Source organism: Heterodontus francisci, chromosome 10 (assembly GCF_036365525.1).
Source record: "Heterodontus francisci isolate sHetFra1 chromosome 10, sHetFra1.hap1, whole genome shotgun sequence".
NCBI classification, from domain to species: Eukaryota; Metazoa; Chordata; class Chondrichthyes; order Heterodontiformes; family Heterodontidae; genus Heterodontus; species Heterodontus francisci.
Genome location: NC_090380.1, coordinates 10,816,222 through 10,836,355, shown reverse-complemented (window position 1 = coordinate 10,836,355; position 20,134 = coordinate 10,816,222). Strand labels below are relative to the sequence as shown.

General features: G+C 45.7%; 1 protein-coding gene across 2 annotated transcripts in view; it reads left to right on the top strand.

Annotated features, from left to right (window-relative positions):
- LOC137374081 (uncharacterized) overlaps positions 1 to 20,134 on the top strand; it is a 165,578-nt gene that overhangs the window by 87,251 nt on the left and 58,193 nt on the right. For both annotated transcript variants that reach the window (XM_068039836.1, XM_068039837.1), the window contains one exon: positions 9,882 to 10,031. In XM_068039836.1, the coding sequence (XP_067895937.1) occupies positions 9,882 to 10,031 (150 nt within the window). The remainder of the gene's footprint in view (positions 1 to 9,881; positions 10,032 to 20,134) is intronic.

Genomic DNA, 20,134 nt, shown 5'->3' with positions numbered 1-20,134 from the left:
CTAATAAGTCCATCAACCCAGCCAGAGTTCACGACCAGAATGCAGAGTACACCACCTTTATTTTTCAGTTTGGTTTTCTCACTGAATGCCTGTCCAAGACTTGGACTGTTCTGATTGAGGTAATCAACGGATACGGGGAGTGGGAAGGAAAGTGAAGTTGAGGCAGAAGATCAGCCATGATCGTATTGAATGGCAGATCAGGCTGGACAGACCATATGGTCTACTCCTGCTCCTAGTCCTTATTGTCTAATGCCCCTATGGAAGACATAAAAGGAAATACAACTGACAACTAAAACTTTGAGAAAGATAGTCACCAGGAAATCAAATAAAGAATTCAGAAGAAAATTCTTTACCCAAAGAGTGGTGAGAATGTGAATCTTGCTACATAAGAACATAAGAGGAGCAGGGGAAGACCATTCAGCCCCTCGAGCCTACTCTGCCATTCAGTACGATCATAGCTGATCTTCGGCCTGCATTCCACTTTCCCGCCTGCTTTTCCTATCCCTTGATTCCCATAGAGACCAAAAATATGTCTAACTTAGCCTTCAATATATCCAGAAATGGAGCATCCACAACCCTCTAGAGAATTCCAAAGATTCACAACCCTTTGAGTGAAGAAATTTCTCTTCATCTCAATCCTAAATGATTGGCCCCTTATCCTGAGCCAGCACTCCCGTGTTCTAGATTCCACAAACAGAGGAAACAACCCCTCAGTGTCTACCGTGTTAAACCCCTTCAGAAACTTGTATGTTTCACAGAACATAGAACATAGAACAGTACAGCACAGTACAGGCCCTTCAGCCCATGATGTTGTGCCGAACCTTTAACCTACTCTAAGATCAAACTACTTACATACCCTTCATTCTACTATCATCCATGTACCTATCCAAGAGTTGCTTAAATGTCCCTAATGTATCTGCTTCTACTACCACCGCTGGCAGCGCATTCCACGGACCCTCCACTCTCTGTGTAAAGAACCTACCTCTGACATCTCCCATAAACCTTCCTCCAATCACCTTAAAATTATGCCCCCTGGTGATAGCCCTTTCCGCCCTGGGAAAAAGTCTCGGGCGATCCACTCTATCTGTGCCTCTCATCATCTTGTACCCCTCTATCAAGTCACCTATCATCCTTCTTCACTTCAATGAGAAAAGCCCTAGCTCCCTCAACCTTTCTTCATAAGACATGCCCTCCAGTCCAGGCAGCATCCTGGTAAATCTCCTCTGCACCCTCTCTAAAGCTTCCACATCCTTCCTATAATGAGGCGACCAGAACTGAACACAATATTCCAAGTGTGGTCTAACCAGGGCTTTATAGAGCTGCAGCATAACCTTGCGGCTCTTAAACTCAATCCCCCTGTTAATGAAAGCCAACACACCATACGCCTTCTTAACAACCCTATCAACTTGGGTGGCAACTTTGAGGGATCTATGGACGTGGACCCCAAGATCCCTCTGTTCCTCCACACTGCCAAGAATCCTGTCTTTAAGCCTGTATTCTGCATTCAAATTCGGCCTTCCAAAATGAATCACTTCACACTTTCCCAGGTTGAACTCCATCTGCCACTTCTCAGCCCAGCTCTGCATCCTGTCAATGTCCCGTTGCAACCTACAACAGCCCTCCACACTATCCACAACTCCAGCAACCTTTGTGTCGTCGGCAAACTTACTAACCCAGCCTTCCACTTCCTCATCCAAGTCATTTATAAAAATCACAAAGCGCAGAGGTTCCAAAACAGATCCCTGCGGAACACCACTGGTCACCGAGCTCCAGGCTGAATACTTTCCATCTACTACCACCCTCTGTCTTCTATGGGCCAGCCAATTCTGTATCCAGACAGCTAAATTTCCCTGTATCCCATGCCTCCTTACTTTCTGAATGAGCCTACCATGGGGAACCTTATCAAACGCCTTGCTAAAATCCATATACACCACATCCACTGCTCTTCCTTCATCAATGTGTTTTGTCACATCCTCAAAGAATTCAATAAGGCTTGCGAGGCATGACCTGCCCCTCACAAAGCCATGCTGACTATCTCTAATCAAACTGTGCTTTTCCAAATAATCATAAATCCTGTCTCTCAGAATCCTCTCCAATAATTTGCCCACCACCGACGTAAGACTGACTGATCTGTAATTCCCAGGGTTATCCCTATTCCCTTTCTTGAACAAGGGAATAACATTTGCCACCCTCCAATCATCTGGTGCTACTCCAGTGGACAGTGAGGACGCAAATATCATCGCCAAAGGCGCAGCAATCTCTTCCCTCGCTTCCCGTAATATCCTTGGGTATATCCCGTTTCAATGAGATCACCTCTCATTCTTCTAATGTGCTCAACCTTTCCTCATAAGACAAGCCCCTCATCCTGAGAATCAGCTGGTGAACCTTCTTGGAGCTGCCTCCAATGCATGTATATCCCTCCTGAAGTAAGGAGACCAAAACTGTGTACTGTACTCTAAGTCAACTTTCAAGGATGCTAATCCCATTAATACTTCCTCTCTCCCTATGATTATCACATCCAATACTTTACACTCCTCCTCCTTAATGGTAATCTGCATCATTCCCCTCTTTTGTGAAGGCAGACGCAAAGTATTCATTGAGAACCATACCAATATCTTCCGTCCCTACACATAGGTTACCTTTTTTGGTCTTTTATGGGCCCTACTCTCTCCTTAGTTATCCTCTTACTCTTAATGTATTGCTAAAACATCTTTGGGTTCACCTTGATTTTGCTTGCCCATATTCTTTCATGCCATCTCTTTGCTTTCCTAATTTCCTTTTTGATTTCACCCCTCCACTTTCTATACTCCTCTCGGCTTTCTGTAGTATTGACTTCTCGGTGTTGGACATTCCTTTTCTGCCGTATCTTACCCTGTAGACTCCTTGACATCCTGGGGACACCAGATTTGGCCATCCCACCCTTTTTCTTTGTGGGAACATGTTTACTCTGAACTCCTTGAATCTCCCCTTTGAATGCCTCCCACTGCTCTGACACTGATTTACCTTCGAGTAGCTGTTTCCAGTCCGTTTTCGCTAAACCACTCCAGTTTAGTAAAATTGGCCTTGCTCCAATTGAGAACTCTAACTGCTGCTCTATCTCTGTTCTTTTGCATAATTATGTTAAAACTGACTAAATTATGATCACTATCACCAAAATGTTCCCCCATTGCCATTCCTTTCCCCTGCCCATCTTCATTTCCTAAAGCTAAGTCTAAAACTGCACCCTCTCTTGTTGCACTTGAACTTGCTACATACTGGGCAAAACGTTCTTCTGAATGCACCTCAAAAATTCTGCTCCCTCAATTCCTTTCACACTAAAACTATCCCAGTTAATATTGGGGTAGTTAAAATCCCCTAATATTACTACCCTGTTGTTCTTGCACTTCTCAGAGATTTGCCTACATATCTGCTCTTCTATCTCTCCCTGACTGTTTGGGGGTCTATAGTACACTCCCAGCAGTGAGATTGCCCCTTTTTTGTTCCTTATCTCAATCCATATGACCTTATTTGATGAACCTTCCAACAGATCATCCTTCCTCACAACTGCAGTAGTTTCTTTGACCAAAATTGCCACTCCCCCTCCTTTCTTATCCCCCTCCCTATCGCGTCTGAAAACCCTGTAACCAGGAATGTTGAGCTGCCATTCCTGTCCCTCCTTAAGCCATGTTTCTGTAATATCTATGATATCATACTGCCACGTGTCTATCTGTGCCCTTAGCTCATCTGCTTTATTTGCTATACTCCTTGTATTAAAGTAGATACTCTTGAGCACTGCCAAACTTTTTTTTTTAATTTTCTAACCTTTGTTTCCTCTGTCTTCCAGACTCATCCACTAATTTTCTGCCTTTCATTTTCATTTCTGATTTTGTCCAAACTGAGTCTACCCTCAGGTTCCCATCCCCCTGCCAAACTGGTATAAACCCTCCCCAACAGCACTAGCCAAAAGTCCTGCAAGGAACTCAGTCCCGGCTCTGTTCAGGTGCAACATCTCCCCCAGAGCTGGTCCCAATGTCCCAGGAATCTAAAGCCCTCCCTCCTGCACCCTCTTTCCAACCACGCATTCATCTGCCTTATCCTTCTATTTCTATAATCACTTGCACGTGGCACTAGGAATAAACCGGAGATTACTACTTTTGAGGTCCTGCTTGCTAATTTGTTACCTAGCTCCCTAAATTCTGGCTGCTGTACCACATCCCTCTTTCTACCTATGTCATTCATTCCGATGTGGACCACAACTGCTGGCTGTTCACCCTCCCTTTTCAGGATGCTCTTAAATAGTGGTGTTACATAGAAACATAGGAAATAGGAGCAGGAGTAGGCCACTTGGCCTTTCGGGCCTGCTCCACCATTCAAAAAAGATCATGGCTAATCATCTAATTCAGTACCCTGTTCCCGCTTTCTCCCCATATCCCTTGATCCTTTTGGCATTAAGAAATATATCTATCTCCTTCTTGAATATATTTAATGACTTGGCTCCACTGCCTTCTGTGGTAGAGAATTCCACAGGTTCACCACCCTCTGAGTGAAGAAATTTCTCCTCATCTCGGTTCTAAATGGCATACCCCATATCCTGAGACAGTGACCCCAGGTTCTGGACTCCCCAGCCATCGGGAACATCCTCCCTGCATCTGACCTCTCTAGTCCTGTTAGAATTTTATAGGTTTCTATGAGATCCCCTCTCATTCTTCTAAACTCTAGTGAATATAGGCCTAGTCGACCCAATCTCTCTTCATACGTCAATCCTGCCATCCCAGGAATCAGCCTAGTAAATCTTCTTTGCATTCCCTCCATGGCAAGAACATCCTTCCTCAGATACGGAGACCAAAACTGCACACAATACTCCAGATGTGGTCTCACCAAGGCCCTGTATAACTGCAGTAAGACATCCTTGCTTCTGTACTCCAATCCTCTTGCAATGAAGGCCAACATTTCATTCGCCTTCCTAACTCCTTGCTGCACCTGAATGCTTGCTTTCAGTGACTGGTGTATAAAGACACCGAGGTTTCGTTGCACCTCACCCTTTCCCAATCTAACACCATTCAGATAATAATTTGCCTTTCTGTTTTTACAACTGAAGTGGATAACCTTACATTTATCCACATTATACTGCATCTGCCATGCATTTGCCCACTGAACCAACTTGCCCAAGTCACATTGGAACCTCTTTGCATCCTTCTCACACCTCACATTGTTGTCTGCAAACTTGGAAATGTTACATTTAGTTCCCTCACCCAAGTCATTAATATATACTGTGAATAGCTGGGACCCAAGCACTGATCCCTGTGGTACCCCACTAGTCACTGCCTGCCACCCGGAAAAAGACCCATTTATTCCTACTCTCTGTTTCCTGTTTGTCAACCAATTCTCAATCCATGCCAGTATATTACCCCAATCCCATGTGTTTTAATTTTTCACACTAACCTCTTATGTGGGACCTTATCAAAAGCCTTCTGAAAATCCAAATACATCACATCCACTTGTTCTCCCTTATCTATTCTACTAGTTACATCCTCAAAAAACTCCAGTAGGTGTGTTAAGTATGATTTCCCTTTCGTAAACCCATGCTGACTTTGTCCAATCCCGTTTATGATTTCCAGGTGTTCTGCTATCACATCCTTTATCGTAGACTCGAGCATTTTCCCCACTGCTGATGTAAAGCTAACTGATCTGTAATTCCCTGTTTTTTCTCTCCCTCCTTTTTAAAATTTGTTACATTTGCTACCACTGGGAGTGGTTGAAGCAAATAGGATCGATGCATTTAAAGGGAGGCTAGTGAAGTATATGAGGGAGATGGGACAAGAGTGTTATGCTGATGGAGTTAAATGAGGACAGACAGGAGGAGGTTTCTTGAGTGGAGCATAAACGGCAGGATGGACTGGTTGGGCTGAATGGCCTATTTCTGTGCTGTATATCCTATGTAATGCTTTATGGTATGGCAAAAGGATTGCTAGCATAAAATCAAAGACTGGCAAATGTTTTATAACTGCAATCGCTGTGGAAAGTTATAAGCTTGGAAATGGGAAAGTGTGGGAAAGACCAAGAACACCACAATTACATTTTAGAATGAATTCAGGAACAGCAAGTGATGTAGTTCAGCCATGTAGCTGGAACGGACAGGCACTGACTCCCAAAAATGGCAACCCAAGGAAATGTAGAGGCTGATGTGAAAGGGGAAGGTGTAGGAATCATTAAGTGAGACAGTAATGAAACACAAAATGTACCTTTAAGTGGCTATTGAGCGACTGTTGCTGAACGATGTCAGAATCAGCATCCTTTAGGTCAGGCTGAAACTTCAGTTTGAATATGGGGAGCCGGAATAGGCCTGTGTTAGTATGTCTCCACATCATACCTGACAGTATTACCAACTCTGATTGGACATATTCCTGGAAGGGCATCACATGATCTCCTGCCACCAACAGCCCTGCCCCCACATTCCCGCCTTTGGCTGCCTGACACACCCATCCAACAGCTCTCCATCTTCCCTCAGCCGATTGGAAAGCTCTTAATTACTCACTTGGGTAATGCTTGACTGTCGAACAGCCTTTTAAAATATTTTATAACTAAGAAATGGTCAAAGGAAATGAGAGAATATCGTGCATAGTTGTTGTTAATGTAATTACAATTTTTCTCCCGTTTTGCTTGCAGCAGTGTCCTGGAGATTAACCTTTCATTCCCGGGGACTCCAGGGCAGTCCTGGAGGGTTGACAACCAGAATCCTTGCTCTCACTCCTTTTCTAAAATGGTGCATGGAAACATTTCTTTCTTTACTTAACCTTCAGTGGCAAAGGAAGAAATAGTTGCTGGACCATCCATAACATATTCATTTGAACATAACAGAGCTTATTTTAGCCAATGGGTGAAAGCAGAGGCTAAGTGGGTGCAGTGCTAAAAAGACATGCTTGTTTCAAAGTCTTGTTTCTGCACATAATTTTGGTCCTTATTTGCAGATTACCATCATATGAGCTTACTAAAACAGAGACCTCTGGGTTTCGCAATCAAGCAGATTAGACACAATTTCTGTGGAGCAGTATATGTGGGCTCTTCGCACCCACTCCACTGGAGGTGTGCAGTGCTCTGGCTGACACACACTGGCAGGTTTCAGGATGGCTCAGAGACTGAGGGAGAGGCTCGAAGGTTCTCAGACAGGACACTGGAGGTCCAGAGGAGGAGGGATGTCCACCTCCCACCCTGTTGCTCTCTCCTGCAGCAGCCACTGCTGCTCTGTCCTCCTCCAATTTGTTCTCCAGACCAAGCTGGACCCCTAGCAAGATGCCCATGTCCAAGTACTCTCTTTCTCCTGGAGATTCCTATAAGGTGGAATAGCACAGCACCTTTAGGTGAAGTCCAAAGACAATTTCCAGAATAAATATTGCTCGAGTGTTGGTAAGATCTTGACAAAATCTCCCAGAAAGTCTCCCAATGTGTTTCAAGGATCCTTTTCATAGCTCCAGCAGCAAAAACATGCAATAGTGAGTATCCCTTTAAGTAGCACTTGAAATCAGCACCAATGCCATGATTTCTCTCGAACAGCCACTTGCTGTTAGGAGACAGCATTAGTTGAAACTCCAGCCACCAAAGCTTCTTTAATAAGTACCAATAGGCAATCTAAGTGGCAATCAGCTTGGTAACAATCCTGCGGGTAGCCGGTCGCAGCGCAAGCTTTAACTCCTTTACCAAGATTGCGTTCTTCGCCTAATACAGGCTAAACAGGCGTTTCAGCTCAATCCCCCATCTTGGCCACTTTTTAACGCCTCAGTATCCCGCACAAATCACCCCTGTTACAATCAGGTAAGGAGGGTGTCAAAGGGCTCCCCTCTTTTTCCTCTCCTTGTTTGACCACAACAAATTTATGTCTTTTTTGAAGTGGATATACTTGCCAGTGAATGTTAATCTGTTTACATGCTGTGTTCATAGAAAGAACCAATCAAACAGGATTTGTTGAACAAAGAACAGTACAGCACAGGAACAGGCCATTCGGCCCTCCAAGCCTGCGCCGATCTTGATGCCTGCCTAAACTAACACCTTCTGCACTTCCGGGGACCGTATCCCTCTATTCCCTTCCTATTCATGTATTTGTCAAGATGCCTCTTAAACGTCGCTATCGTATCTGCTTCCACCACCTCCCCTGGCAGCAAGTTCCAGGCACCCACCACCCTCTGTGTAAAAAATTTGCCTCGCACATCCCCTCTAAACTTTGCCCTGTGCACCTTAAACCTATGTCCCCTAGTAACTGACTCTTCCATCCTGGGAAAAAGCTTCTGACTATCCACTCTGTCCATGTCACTCATAACTTTGTAAACCTCTATCATGTCGTCCCTCCACCTCCGTCGTTCCAGTGAAAACAATCCGAGTTTATCCAACCTCTCCTCATAGCTAATGCCCTCCAGACCAGGCAACATCCTGGTAAACCTCTTCTGAACCATCTCCAAAGCCTCCACGTCCTTCTGGTAGTGTGGCGACTAGAATTACACGCAATATTCTAAGTGTGGTCTAACTAAAGTTCTGTGCAGCTGCAGCATGACATGCCAATTTTTATACTCTATGCTCCGACCAATGAAGGCAAGCATGCCGTATGCCTTCTTGACTACCTTATCCACCTGCGTTGCCACTTTCAGTGACCTGTGGACCTGTACGCCCAGATCTCTCTGCCTGTCAATACTCCTAAGTTTAACAAAGAAATAGGTTAGCTTTATTGTACTTAAACTGATCTAAGTACAATAATAAAATACACTCTAACTTTCCCTCTCACACACACACACACACACACGCACAAATAAGTTACAGAATGGAGAAGGATAGGTGATCGAATTAGAGTCCAGAGAAATAAAAGGGGTATACAGTCTGTGGAGGTTGGTTACTCGACTGGCTTCAGGCTGAATTTGGTGGTCACATGACTTTCCTTTGGTGGTCCTGAGGCTTCCAGTTTGAAAATGTGGATGGCTGATTCAGTGGATCTTCTGGAGACAGCAATGCGGCTGATTTCCTTCAAGGAGTCTCTGTCTGCAATAGGGATATGCCTAGGAGGTCATGGTCCGTAGGCAGGGTTTGAAGTTTGCAAGGTGGATTGGAGAGAGAGGGAGGGAGGAAGGACCCCATTTGGGTCTTCTCTCTGTCAGTGTCTCGCTGCTTGTCTGACTGCTGCAGAGAAAACACGGGCTTAAGCACACAGATGGTGGACCTATCACATGACCATCGCCCAGTGATTCAGCATGGTGGTTACCAGTTTGTATTTGCTCTTGCAAATTAATCAATCCACGTCTAGTAATTCCTTTCTCACAACCTGAGTCCCATTGTTCAAGTGATTAGGTTTGAGTGGTTCATCTCCACCAGTTTAATATTCAGGTGATGGCCTCAATGCACTGAATGTGGAGTACAGTGATGCAAATTGGGATGGCCATCTTTAGCTGCTAGCATAGAGTCACCTTTTTTGAAAAAAAATTGAATTCCAATTTCCAACTGGTGGAGTAAAAAAGATTATCATTCGAGATAGCAGGTTTTCGTGATACCCCATTTAAATGCTAAAAACAAAGCATTAAAAAATCCTCAACTATTCTAAAGATGAAGAACGTTATCATCACTGCTGCTTTCATATGAAAATGAACAGTAGAGAAATCCTTGCAGAATGGAAAGGGCAAAGCACAAATTATCTTTACCCTATTCAATTATCCAGCCTCACAAATTCACCATTACTATTCAGAGTGAAAGAAAGGTTCTTTTAATGATCAGTGACTAGGCTGGTTAAACATGTAAAGTGTTGACAAAAAACTACCTTTTTGCTGAAACATAGGCATTCCTAAACCAGATCCTAAAAGCTGTAGTAGCTCAGACTCAGAACACCCTGGGTCTATTATTAACAGTGGTTGAATTGCTTCTTTCCACAGAAGGGGTGCCTCCCAGTGATTCCTCTGGAATGATAATGAAAGTAATGAATAGCGACTATCCATTTCTAATTCACAATGAGCGAGACCAATACTTACGACCTGGCAACTGCTACCAAAGGATAGTTCTGAGTCATCAGGTTCCGGAGTCTGGTGAGTGGTGATGTTTGAAATAATGCTGCTATTCAGCAGACTTCCCATCTCGATCGATGAGGCTCTAGATTGGGACCAGATTTTCAGTGTATTATTTATTCCCAAACCTCCTGCCCCATATGAGTCCCCAGTCAGTGTCGTGTGTTGTTCATTTGATATGTAGTGTATTGTTTATTGGAGGCCAGTGTACATGCTTGGAGTAGCATGTGCAGAGAGCCACTCGAGGCAGTGGATCTTGAAGTTTCAGCTTGCAGCAACAATCCAAAAGGTAGTGCCATGTGTAGCTGCCAGAGAATTACAACAGCAGATCCACAACGCCAGATCTTTTTTTTCATCCATTCATGGGATGTGGGCGTCGCTGGCTAGGCCAGCATTTATTGCCCATCCCTAATTGCCCGTGTGAAGGTGGCAGTGAGCTGCCTTCTTGAACGGCTGCAGTCCATATGGGGTATGGACAGTGCTGTTAGGAAGGGAGTTCCAGGATTTTGACCCAGCGACACTGAAGGAACACTGTAGTTCCAAGTCAGGATGGTGTGTGGCTTGTAGGGGAACTTGCACTAGGTGGTGTTCCCATGCATCTGCTGCCCTTGTCCTTCTAGGTGGTACAGGTTGTGGGTTTGGAACGTGCTGCCTGAGTAGTCGGTGCATTGCTGCAGTGCATCTTGTAGATGGTACATACTGCTGCCACGGTGCGTCGGTGGTGGAGGGAGTGAATGTTTGTAGAAGGGATGCCAATCAAGCGGGCTGCTTTGTTCTGGATGGTGTCGAGCTTCTTGAGTGTTGTTGGAGCTGCACCCATCCAGGCAAGTGGAGAGTATTCCATCACACTCCTGACTTGTGCCTTTGGAGAGTCAGGAGGTGAGTTACTTGCCATAGGATTCCGAGGCTCTGGCCTGCTCTTAGAGTCATAGAGTTATACAGCACAGAAACAGGGCCTTCGGCCCATCGTGTCCATGCCAGCCATCAAGCACCTAACTATTCTAATCCCATTTTCCAGCACTTGGCTCGTAGCCTTGTATGCAATGCCGTTTCAAGTGCTCATCTAAATACTACATAAATGTTGTGAGGGTTCCTGCCTCTACCACCTCTTCAGGCAGTGCATGCCAGATCCCAGCCATCCTCTGGGTGAAGAAATCCTTCCCCAAATTCCCTCTAAACCTCCTGCCCCTTACCTTAAATCGATGCCCCCTGGTTATTGACCACACCGCTAAGAGAAAAAGTTTCTTCCTATCTAACCTATCCATGCCCCTCATAATTGTGTACACCTCAATTATGTCCCCCCTCAGCCTTCTCTGCTCTAAGGAAAACAACCCTAGCCTTTTCAGTCTCTCTTCATAACTGAAATGCTCCAGCCCAGGCAACATCCTGGTGAATCTCCTCTGCACCCTCTCCAGAGCAATCACATCCTTCCAATAGCATGGTGACCAGAACTGTACACAGTACTCCAGCTGTGGCCTAACTAGCATTTTATACAGCTCCATCATAACCTCCCTGCTCTTATATTCTATGCCTTGGATGATAAAGGCAAGTATCCCATATGCCTTCCTAATCACCTTATCTACCTGTGCTGCTGACTTCAGTGATCTATGGACAAGTACACCAAGGTCCCTCTGACCTTCTGTACTTCTTAGGGTCCTACCATCCATTGTATATTCCCTTACCTTGTTAGTCCTCCCAAAATGCATCACCTCACACTTCTCAGGATTAAATTCCATTTGCCACTGCTCCGCCCATCTTACCAACCCATCTATATTGTCCTGTAATCTAAGGCTTTCCTCCTCACTATTTATGACATCACCAATTTTCGTGTCATCTGCGAACTTACTTATCATGCCTCCTATATTCATGTCTAAATCATTAATGTACACTACAAACAGCAAGGGTCCCAGTATCAATCCCTGTGATACACCACTGATCACAGGCTTCCACTCGCAAAAACAATCCTCAACCATCACCCTCTGCCTCCTGCCACTAAGCCAATTTTGGATCCAGTTTGCCAAATTGCCCTGGATCCCATGGGCTCGTACCTTCTTAACCAACCTCCCATGCGGTACCTTATCAAAAACCTTACTGAAATCCATGTAGTCTACATCAACTGCTTTACTCTCATCTATACATCTAGTCACCGCCTCGAAAAATTCAAAATATTTTAGTTTCGGTGACTGCAGCTTTGATAGTAACGAAGGTGCGGGAGCGGGCTTACTTCTGTGAAGTCAATTTCAGTGTAAGTTTAAAAGTGAATTCCCTTTTGTTTTCGGAGGACCAGGGGACTGCTGGGTAAGTAAAAAGTATATATTTGTGTGGTGGCTGTACCCGAGACACTACACGTGTAGTGTCTCCCACCCACCCTCCTCCTCTAACCAAAAAAAAAGGACTCTGGTGTGTTGATAAGGTAAGCTTTTTATTTAAGAAGTTCTGTCCGTTGGATTGCTAACCTCTTTTGCTAACAAGTTTTGACTTTTTGTTTTTGGTTTTTCAGTAGATTTGTTGGGAATTTAGAATAGTGGGAATGGAGGTTAAGGCAGTTGTATGTTCCTCCTGCAGAATGTGGGAGGTAAGGGTCGCCAAGAGTGTCCCTGCTGACTGCATCTGTGGGAAGTGCACCCAACTTCAGCTCCTCGAGAACAGCGTTAGGGAACTGGAGCTGGAGCTGGATGAACTTCGGATCATTCGGGAGGCGGAGGGAGTTATTGAGAGGAGTTATGGGGAGGTAGTCACACCTCAGGTAAAAGAAGTAGGTGGATGGGTTACCATCAGGGGAAGGAGAGGGAACCAGCAGGCAGTGCAGGGATCCCCTGTGGCCGTTTCCCTCAACAGCAGGTATACCGTTTTGGATACTGTTGCGGGGGACGACTTACCAGGGGTAAGCAATGGGGTACAGATATCTGGCACAGAGTCTGTCCCTGTTTCTCAGAAGGGAAGGGGGAAGAGGAGCAGAACATTAGTCATTGGGGACTCCATAGTTAGGGGAACAGATAGGAGGTTCTGTGGGAACGAGAGAGACTCACAGTTGGTATGTTGCCTCCCAGGTGCCAGGGTTCGTGATGTCTCGGATCGTGTTTTTGGGATCCTTAAGGGGGAGAGGGAGCAGCCCCAAGTCGTGGTCCACATAGGCACCAACGACATAGGTAGGAAGAGAGATGGGGATTTAAGACAGAAATTCAGGGAGCTAGGGTGGAAGCTTAGAGCGAGAACAAACAGAGTTGTTATCTCTGGGTTGTTGCCCGTGCCACGTGATAGCGAAGCAAGGAATAGGGAGAGAGAGGAGTTGAACACGTGGCTGCAGGGATGGTGCAGGAGGGAGGGTTTTGGTTTCCTGGATAATTGGGGCTCTTTCTGGGGTAGGTGGGACCTCTACAAACAGGATGGTCTTCACCTGAACCAGAGGGGTACCAATATCCTGAGGGGGGAGATTTGCTAGTGCTCTTCGGGGGGGTTTAAACTAATTCAGCAGGGGAATGGGAACCTAAATTGTAGTGCCAGTGCACAGGATATTGAGAGTAGTGAGGTCAGGGATATGGTTACAAGGACGCAAGAGGGCACTGGCAAGCAAGAACCTGGTTTAATGTGTGTCTACTTCAACGCCAGGAGCATCCAGAATAAGGTGGGTGAGCTTGCAGCATGGGTTGGTACCTGGGATCTCGATGTAGTGGCCATTTCGGAGACATGGGTAGAGCAGGGGCAGGAATGGATGTTGCAGGTTCCGGGATTTAGATGTTTCAGTAAGAACAGAGAAGATGGTAAAAGAGGGGGGGGGGTGTGGCATTGTTAATCAAGGAGAGTATTACAGCGACAGAAAGGACGTTTGAGGACTTGTCTACTGAGGTAGTATGGGCCGAGGTTAGAAACGGGAGAGGTGAGGTTACCCTGTTGGGAGTCTTTTATAGACCTCCGAATAGTTCCAGAGATGTAGAGGAAAGGATAGCGAAGATGATTCTCGACAGGGGCGAGAGTAACAGGGTAGTTGTTATGGGGGACTTTAACTTTCCAAATATCGACTAGAAATACTATAGTTCGAGTACTTTAGATGGGTCAGTTTTTGTCCAGTGTGTGCAGGAAGGTTTTCTGACACAGTATGTAGACAGGCCAACCAGGGGCGATGCCATATTGGATTTGGTACTGGGAAATGAACCCGGCCAGGTGTTAGATTTAGATGTAGGTGAGCACTTTGGTGATAGTGATCACAATTCGGTTAGGTTTACCTTAGCGATGGGCAGGGACAGGTATATACCGCAGGGCAAAAATTATAGCTGGGGGAAAGGAAATTATGATGCGATTAGGCAAGATTTAGGATGCGTAGGATGGGGAAGGAAACTGCAGGGGATGGGAACAATCGAAATGTGGAGCTTATTCAAGGAGCAGCTACTGTGTGTCCTTGATAAGTATGTACCTGTGAGGCAGGGAGGAAGTTGTCGAGCGAGGGATCCGTGGTTTACTAAAGAAGTTGAAGCGCTTGTCAAGAGGAAGAAGAAGGCTTATGTTAGAATGAGACGTGAATGCTCAGTTAGGGCGCTTGAGAGCTACAAGCTAGCCAGGAAGGATCTAAAGGGAGAGCTAAGAAGAGCAAGGAGAGGACACGAGAAGTCATTGGCGGATAGGATCAGAGAAAACCCTAAGGCTTTCTATAGGTATATCAGGAATAAAAGAATGACTAGAGTTAGATTAGGGCCAATCAAGGATTGTAGTGGGAAGTTGTGTGTGGAATCAGAGGAGATAGGGGAAGTGTTAAATGAATATTTTGCGTCAGTATTTACAGTAGAGAAAGAAAATGTTGTTGAGGAGAATACTGAGATTCAGGCTACTAGACTAGATGGGATTGAGGTTCACAAGGAGGAGGTGTTATCAATTTTGGAAAGTGTGAAAATAGATAAGTCCCCTGGGCCAGATGGGATTTATCCTAGGATTCTCTGGGAAGCTAGGGAGGAGATTGCAGAGTCTTTGTCCTTGATCTTTATGTCGTCATTGTCGACAGGAATAGTGCCGGAAGACTGGAGGATAGCAAATGTTGTCCCCTTGTTCAAGAAGGGGAGTAGAGACAGCCCTGGTAATTATAGACCTGTGAGCCTTACTTCGGTTGTGGGTAAAATGTTGGAAAAGGTTATAAGAGACAGGATTTATAATCATCTTGAAAAGAATAAGTTCATTAGAGATAGTCAGCACGGTTTTGTGAAGGGTAGGTCGTGCCTCACAAACCTTATTGAGTTTTTCGAGAAGGTGACCAAACAGGTGGATGAGGGTAAAGCAGTGGATGTGGTGTATATGGATTTCAGTAAGGCGTTTGATAAGGTTCCCCACGGTAGGCTATTGCAGAAAATACGGAAGTATGGGGTTGAAGGTGATTTAGAGCTTTGGATCAGAAATTGGCTAGCTGAAAGAAGACAGAGGGTGGTGGTTGATGGCAAATGTTCATCCTGGAGTTTAGTTACTAGTGGTGTACCGCAAGGATCTGTTTTGGGGCCATTGCTGTTTGTCATTTTTATAAATGACCTGGAAGAGGGTGTAGAAAGGTGGGTTAGTAAATTTGCAGATGACACTAAGGTCGATGGAGTTGTGGATAGTGCCGAAGGATGTTGTAGGGTACAGAGGGACATAGATAGGCTGCAGAGCTGGGCTGAGAGATGGCAAATGGAGTTTAATGCGGAAAAGTGTGAGGTGATTCACTTTGGAAGGAGTAACAGGAATGCAGAGTACTGGGCTAATGGGAAGATTCTTGGTCGTGTAGATGAACAGAGAGATCTTGGTGTCCAGGTGCATAAATCCCTGAAAGTTGCTACCCAGGTTAATAGGGCTGTTAAGAAGGCATATGGTGTGTTAGCTTTTATTCGTAGGGGGATCGAGTTTCGGAGCCACGAGGTCATGCTGCATCTGTACAAAACTCTGGTGAGACCGCACCTGGAGTATTGCGTGCAGTTCTGGTCACCGCATTATAGGAAGGATGTGGAAGCTATGGAAAGGGTGCAGAGGAGATTTACTAGGATGTTGCCTGGTATGGAGGGAAGGTCTTACGAGGAAAGGCTGAGGGACTTGAGGTTGTTTTCGTTGGAGAGAAGGAGGAGGAGAGGTGACTTAATAGAGACATATAAGATAATCAGAGGGTTAGATAGGGTGGATAGTGAGAGTCTTTTTCCTCGGATGGTGATGGCAAACACGAGGGGACATAGCTTCAAGTTGAGGGGTGATAGATATAGGACAGATGTGAGAGGTAGTTTCTTTACTCAGAGAGTAGTAAGGGCGTGGAACGCCCTGCCTGCAGCAGTAGTAGATTCGCCAACTTTAAGGGCATTTAAGTGGTCATTGGATAGACATATGGATGAAAATGGAATAGTGTAGGTCAGATGGTTTCACAGGTCAGCGCAACATCGAGGGCCGAAGGGCCTGTACTGCGCTGTAATGTTCTAATTCTAATCAAGTTTGTCTTGTCGCCACAGTATTTATGTGGCTGGTCCAGTTCAGTTTCTGGTCAATGGTAACCCCCAGGATGTTGATAGTGGGGGATTCAGCGATCATAATACTGTTGAATGTCAAGGGGAGATGGTTTGATTCTCTCTTGTTGAAGATGGTCATTGCTTGGCACTTGTGTGGCGTGAATGTTACTTGCCAATTATCAGGCCAAGCCTGGATATTGTCCTGGTCTTTCTGCATTTCTACAAGGACTGCTTAAGTATCTGAGGAGTCACAACTGCTGATAAATATTGTGCAATCATCAGCGAACATCCCCACTTCTGAACTTATGATTGAAGGAACGTCATTGATGAAGCAGCTGAAGATGCAGTTTTGCTAGGGCTCCTTGATGCCACACCCGGTCAAATGCTGCCTTTAAGACAAGGGCAGTCACTCTCACCTCACCTCTTACATTTTGCTCTTACAGTCAGGATCGCGGGAGAAGAGAGGCGAAGGCTTCCTTTCAGGGGTTGAACTGTGTTGTCCTTGTGAGTGCCTTGAGAGGAGCAGGGAATTGACCAGTGCAGTGCATGATCTCATGCCTTGCTGAATGACACAGTGCCCCTGGAGGCTATGTAGAGACTAGAGACAGAATCAGCATGCCCTCCGACCTCAGAGGCCCCCAGCAGGTTATGTACAGTTCGTGTCAGTGTGTCCCAGGAGCTTATTTACAGTCAGTGTCAGTGTGTCCTGGGAGGTTATGTACAGTCAGTGTCAGCGTGTCCTGTGAGGTTATGTAGAGTCAGTGGCAGTTTGTCCTGTGAGGTTATGTACCGTCGGTGTCTGTGTAGCCTGTGAAGTTATCTACAGTCAGTGTCACTGTGTCCTGGGAGGTTATTTACAGTCAGTGTCAGTGTGTCCTGTGAGGTTATGTAGAGTCAGTGGCAGTGTGTCCTGTGAGGTTATGTACAGTCAGTGTCAGCGTGTCCTGTGAGGTTATGTAGAGTCAGTGGCAGTGTGTCCTGGGAGGTTATTTACAGTCAGTGTCAGTGTGTCCTGGGAGGTTATTTACAGTCAGTGTCAGCGTGTCCTGTGAGGTTATGTACAGTCAGTGTCAGTGTGTCCTGGGAGGTTATTTACAGTCAGTGTCAGTGTGTCCTGGGAGGTTATTTACAGTCAGTGTCAGCGTGTCCTGTGAGGTTATATACAGTCAGTGTCAGTGTGTTCTGGGAGGTTATTTACAGTCAGTGTCAGTGTGTCCTGGGAGGTTATTTACAGTCAGTGTCAGTGTGTCCTGTGAGGTTATGTAGAGTCAGTGGCAGTGTGTTCTGGGAGGTTATTTACAGTCAGTGTCAGTGTGTCCTATGAGGTTATGTAGAGTCAGTGGCAGTGTGTCCTGGGAGGTTATTTACAGTCAGTGTCAGTGTGTCCTGGGAGGTTATTTACAGTCAGTGTCAGTGTGTCCTGGGAGGTTATTTACAGTCAGTGTCAGCGTGTCCTGTGAGGTTATGTAGAGTCAGTGGCAGTGTGTCCTGGGAGGTTATTTACAGTCAGTGTCAGTGTGTCCTGGGAGGTTATTTACAGTCAGTGTCAGTGTGTCCCGGGAGGTTATTTACAGTCAGTGTCAGTGTGTCCCGGGAGGTTATTTACAGTCAGTGTCAGCGTGTCCTGGGAGGTTATTTACAGTCAGTGTCAGCGTGTCCTGTGAGGTTATGTACAGTCAGTGTCAGTGTGTCCTGTGAGGTTATGTACAGTCAGTGTCAGTGTGTCCTGGGAGGTTATTTACAGTCAGTGTCAGTGTGTCCTGTGAGGTTATGTACAGTCAGTGTCAGTGTGTCCTGTGAGGTTATGTACAGTCAGTGTCAGCGTGTCCTGTGAGGTTATGTACAGTCAGTGGCAGTGTGTCCTGTGAGGTTATGTACAGTCAGTGGCAGTGTGTCCTGTGAGGTTATGTACAGTCAGTGGCAGTGTGTCCTGGGAGGTTATTTCCCGTTAGTGTCAGCATGCCAGGGGATGTTATGTGCAGTCAGTCTCAGCGTGTTCTGTTCTGGAAGTTATGGACAGTCAGTGTCAGTGTGTCCTGGGAGGTTATTTACAGTCAGTGTCAGTGTGTCCCAGGAGGTTATTTCCCATTAGTTTTAGTGTGTCGTGGGAGGTTATGTACAGTCAGTGTCAGCGTGCTCCGGCAGACTCTTAACACTTATGTATCTGTCCCTTCAAATCATCCCTTACAGTGATCTTCACCTGTCCGTGAGTATAAACATTCGATAATACCCACACACCCAGTCTAATGTGTCGAGCTAGGGTAAAACAAAACAAAATGTTCCTTCTGGAATAGGCAGATCAGATCCTCATCCTGGTTTTCCTGGTGTGTGGTTGTGACACAATATTCCCCCTTTCCTTTATATGCCACATGTGTTGGGAACTCTTCTCCCCCGGGCACCATGATCGTGCAGATGGGTCCTTCCTGATCCCAAGTGTACCCGCAGGTTGGTGCCGCACTTTCTGTGACACTGTACATGCACACAAAAGTATACCCTTTCAAAGTACATGTAGACAAATCCAGGGCTACCCAAGTAATCCCGTCCACGTGTGTGATGTATGTAGGGTATTGGTCATAACGTGACACATGACTCTGATTTTCTACCCCAATGTTTTCGACTCTAAAGAGAGGATTAGTCTTCTCCCCTTCCATGAGGACAGGATAATACAAAACCAACCCGGGTATGCCCATGCTGCTGTTCACTAGATGGCACTTACGTTTCACCGGGTATCGCTGCACGAGTCCTCTGATTTTACAGATATCAGCAGCAAGTTGGTAAGTGGACATAGCTCAAAGGTGTCGATCAGTAACCCAGGAGGGCAGTCTCTCTTCCACAATCCTCTGGAGGTTTTTATCGGCCTGTTCCACTAGCCAAGGTGCCAGCATCATTTTCAGCAGCTTCCACAGGCATTTTTATCCCCTCTTATAATTTCATTCATGCGGTGAACAGGCCTTTTCATTGCCCCACCACATCTTGCAAATGCACCGTCATAATTTGATTTACCTCGAATTCATTCTGTTCTACATCATTTATCCCACTTAATACTTTTCTTAACCTGTTCCTAACAGTTTTTACTGATTAGTCTAAAGTAGCGAAATCTAAACAATTTACGAGTGATGCCCCGGTGTTATAGTTCCTGCATCATTAATCAAGCTACGTTGCACCCGCCCATGAGAGTGAGATTTTGCTTGATTCTCTGAACCCTCATACAGACGAGCGCGTTCATCTTCATTTATCAAAGTGCTAGTTCATTCCCAGAACACCCTCCAAACTTGATGCAGCATTCGATTCTGCAATGCTCGTGTTTTATGTTTACACCATGGGGGGAGTCCCATATCCACTAAATTAATCATTACTGGTACTACCTCGAGGTGCACATCGTGATATAGTACCATTCGTGTGGGAATAACAACCAGTCTGTTTCTTGGCCCTGGAGTATGGTGAGGGCATTCGATAGGCTTTTGGTACTCTTGGTTTTCTTAGCAGAGGGAGTGAGCTTCCTCATGGCCTTTAATGTTACAACAGGGACATCCCCCCTTTTTGTGGTGCACATACCTGAGGGGTCCCTGTCTCCTCCTGGCCAGGGTGGTACCAAGCAATGCCCAGTGGGTACACTTCTCCCAAATCAACAGTGACAAAGACACCCTCTTGCAGCTGTTATGACCATACCACCCAGAC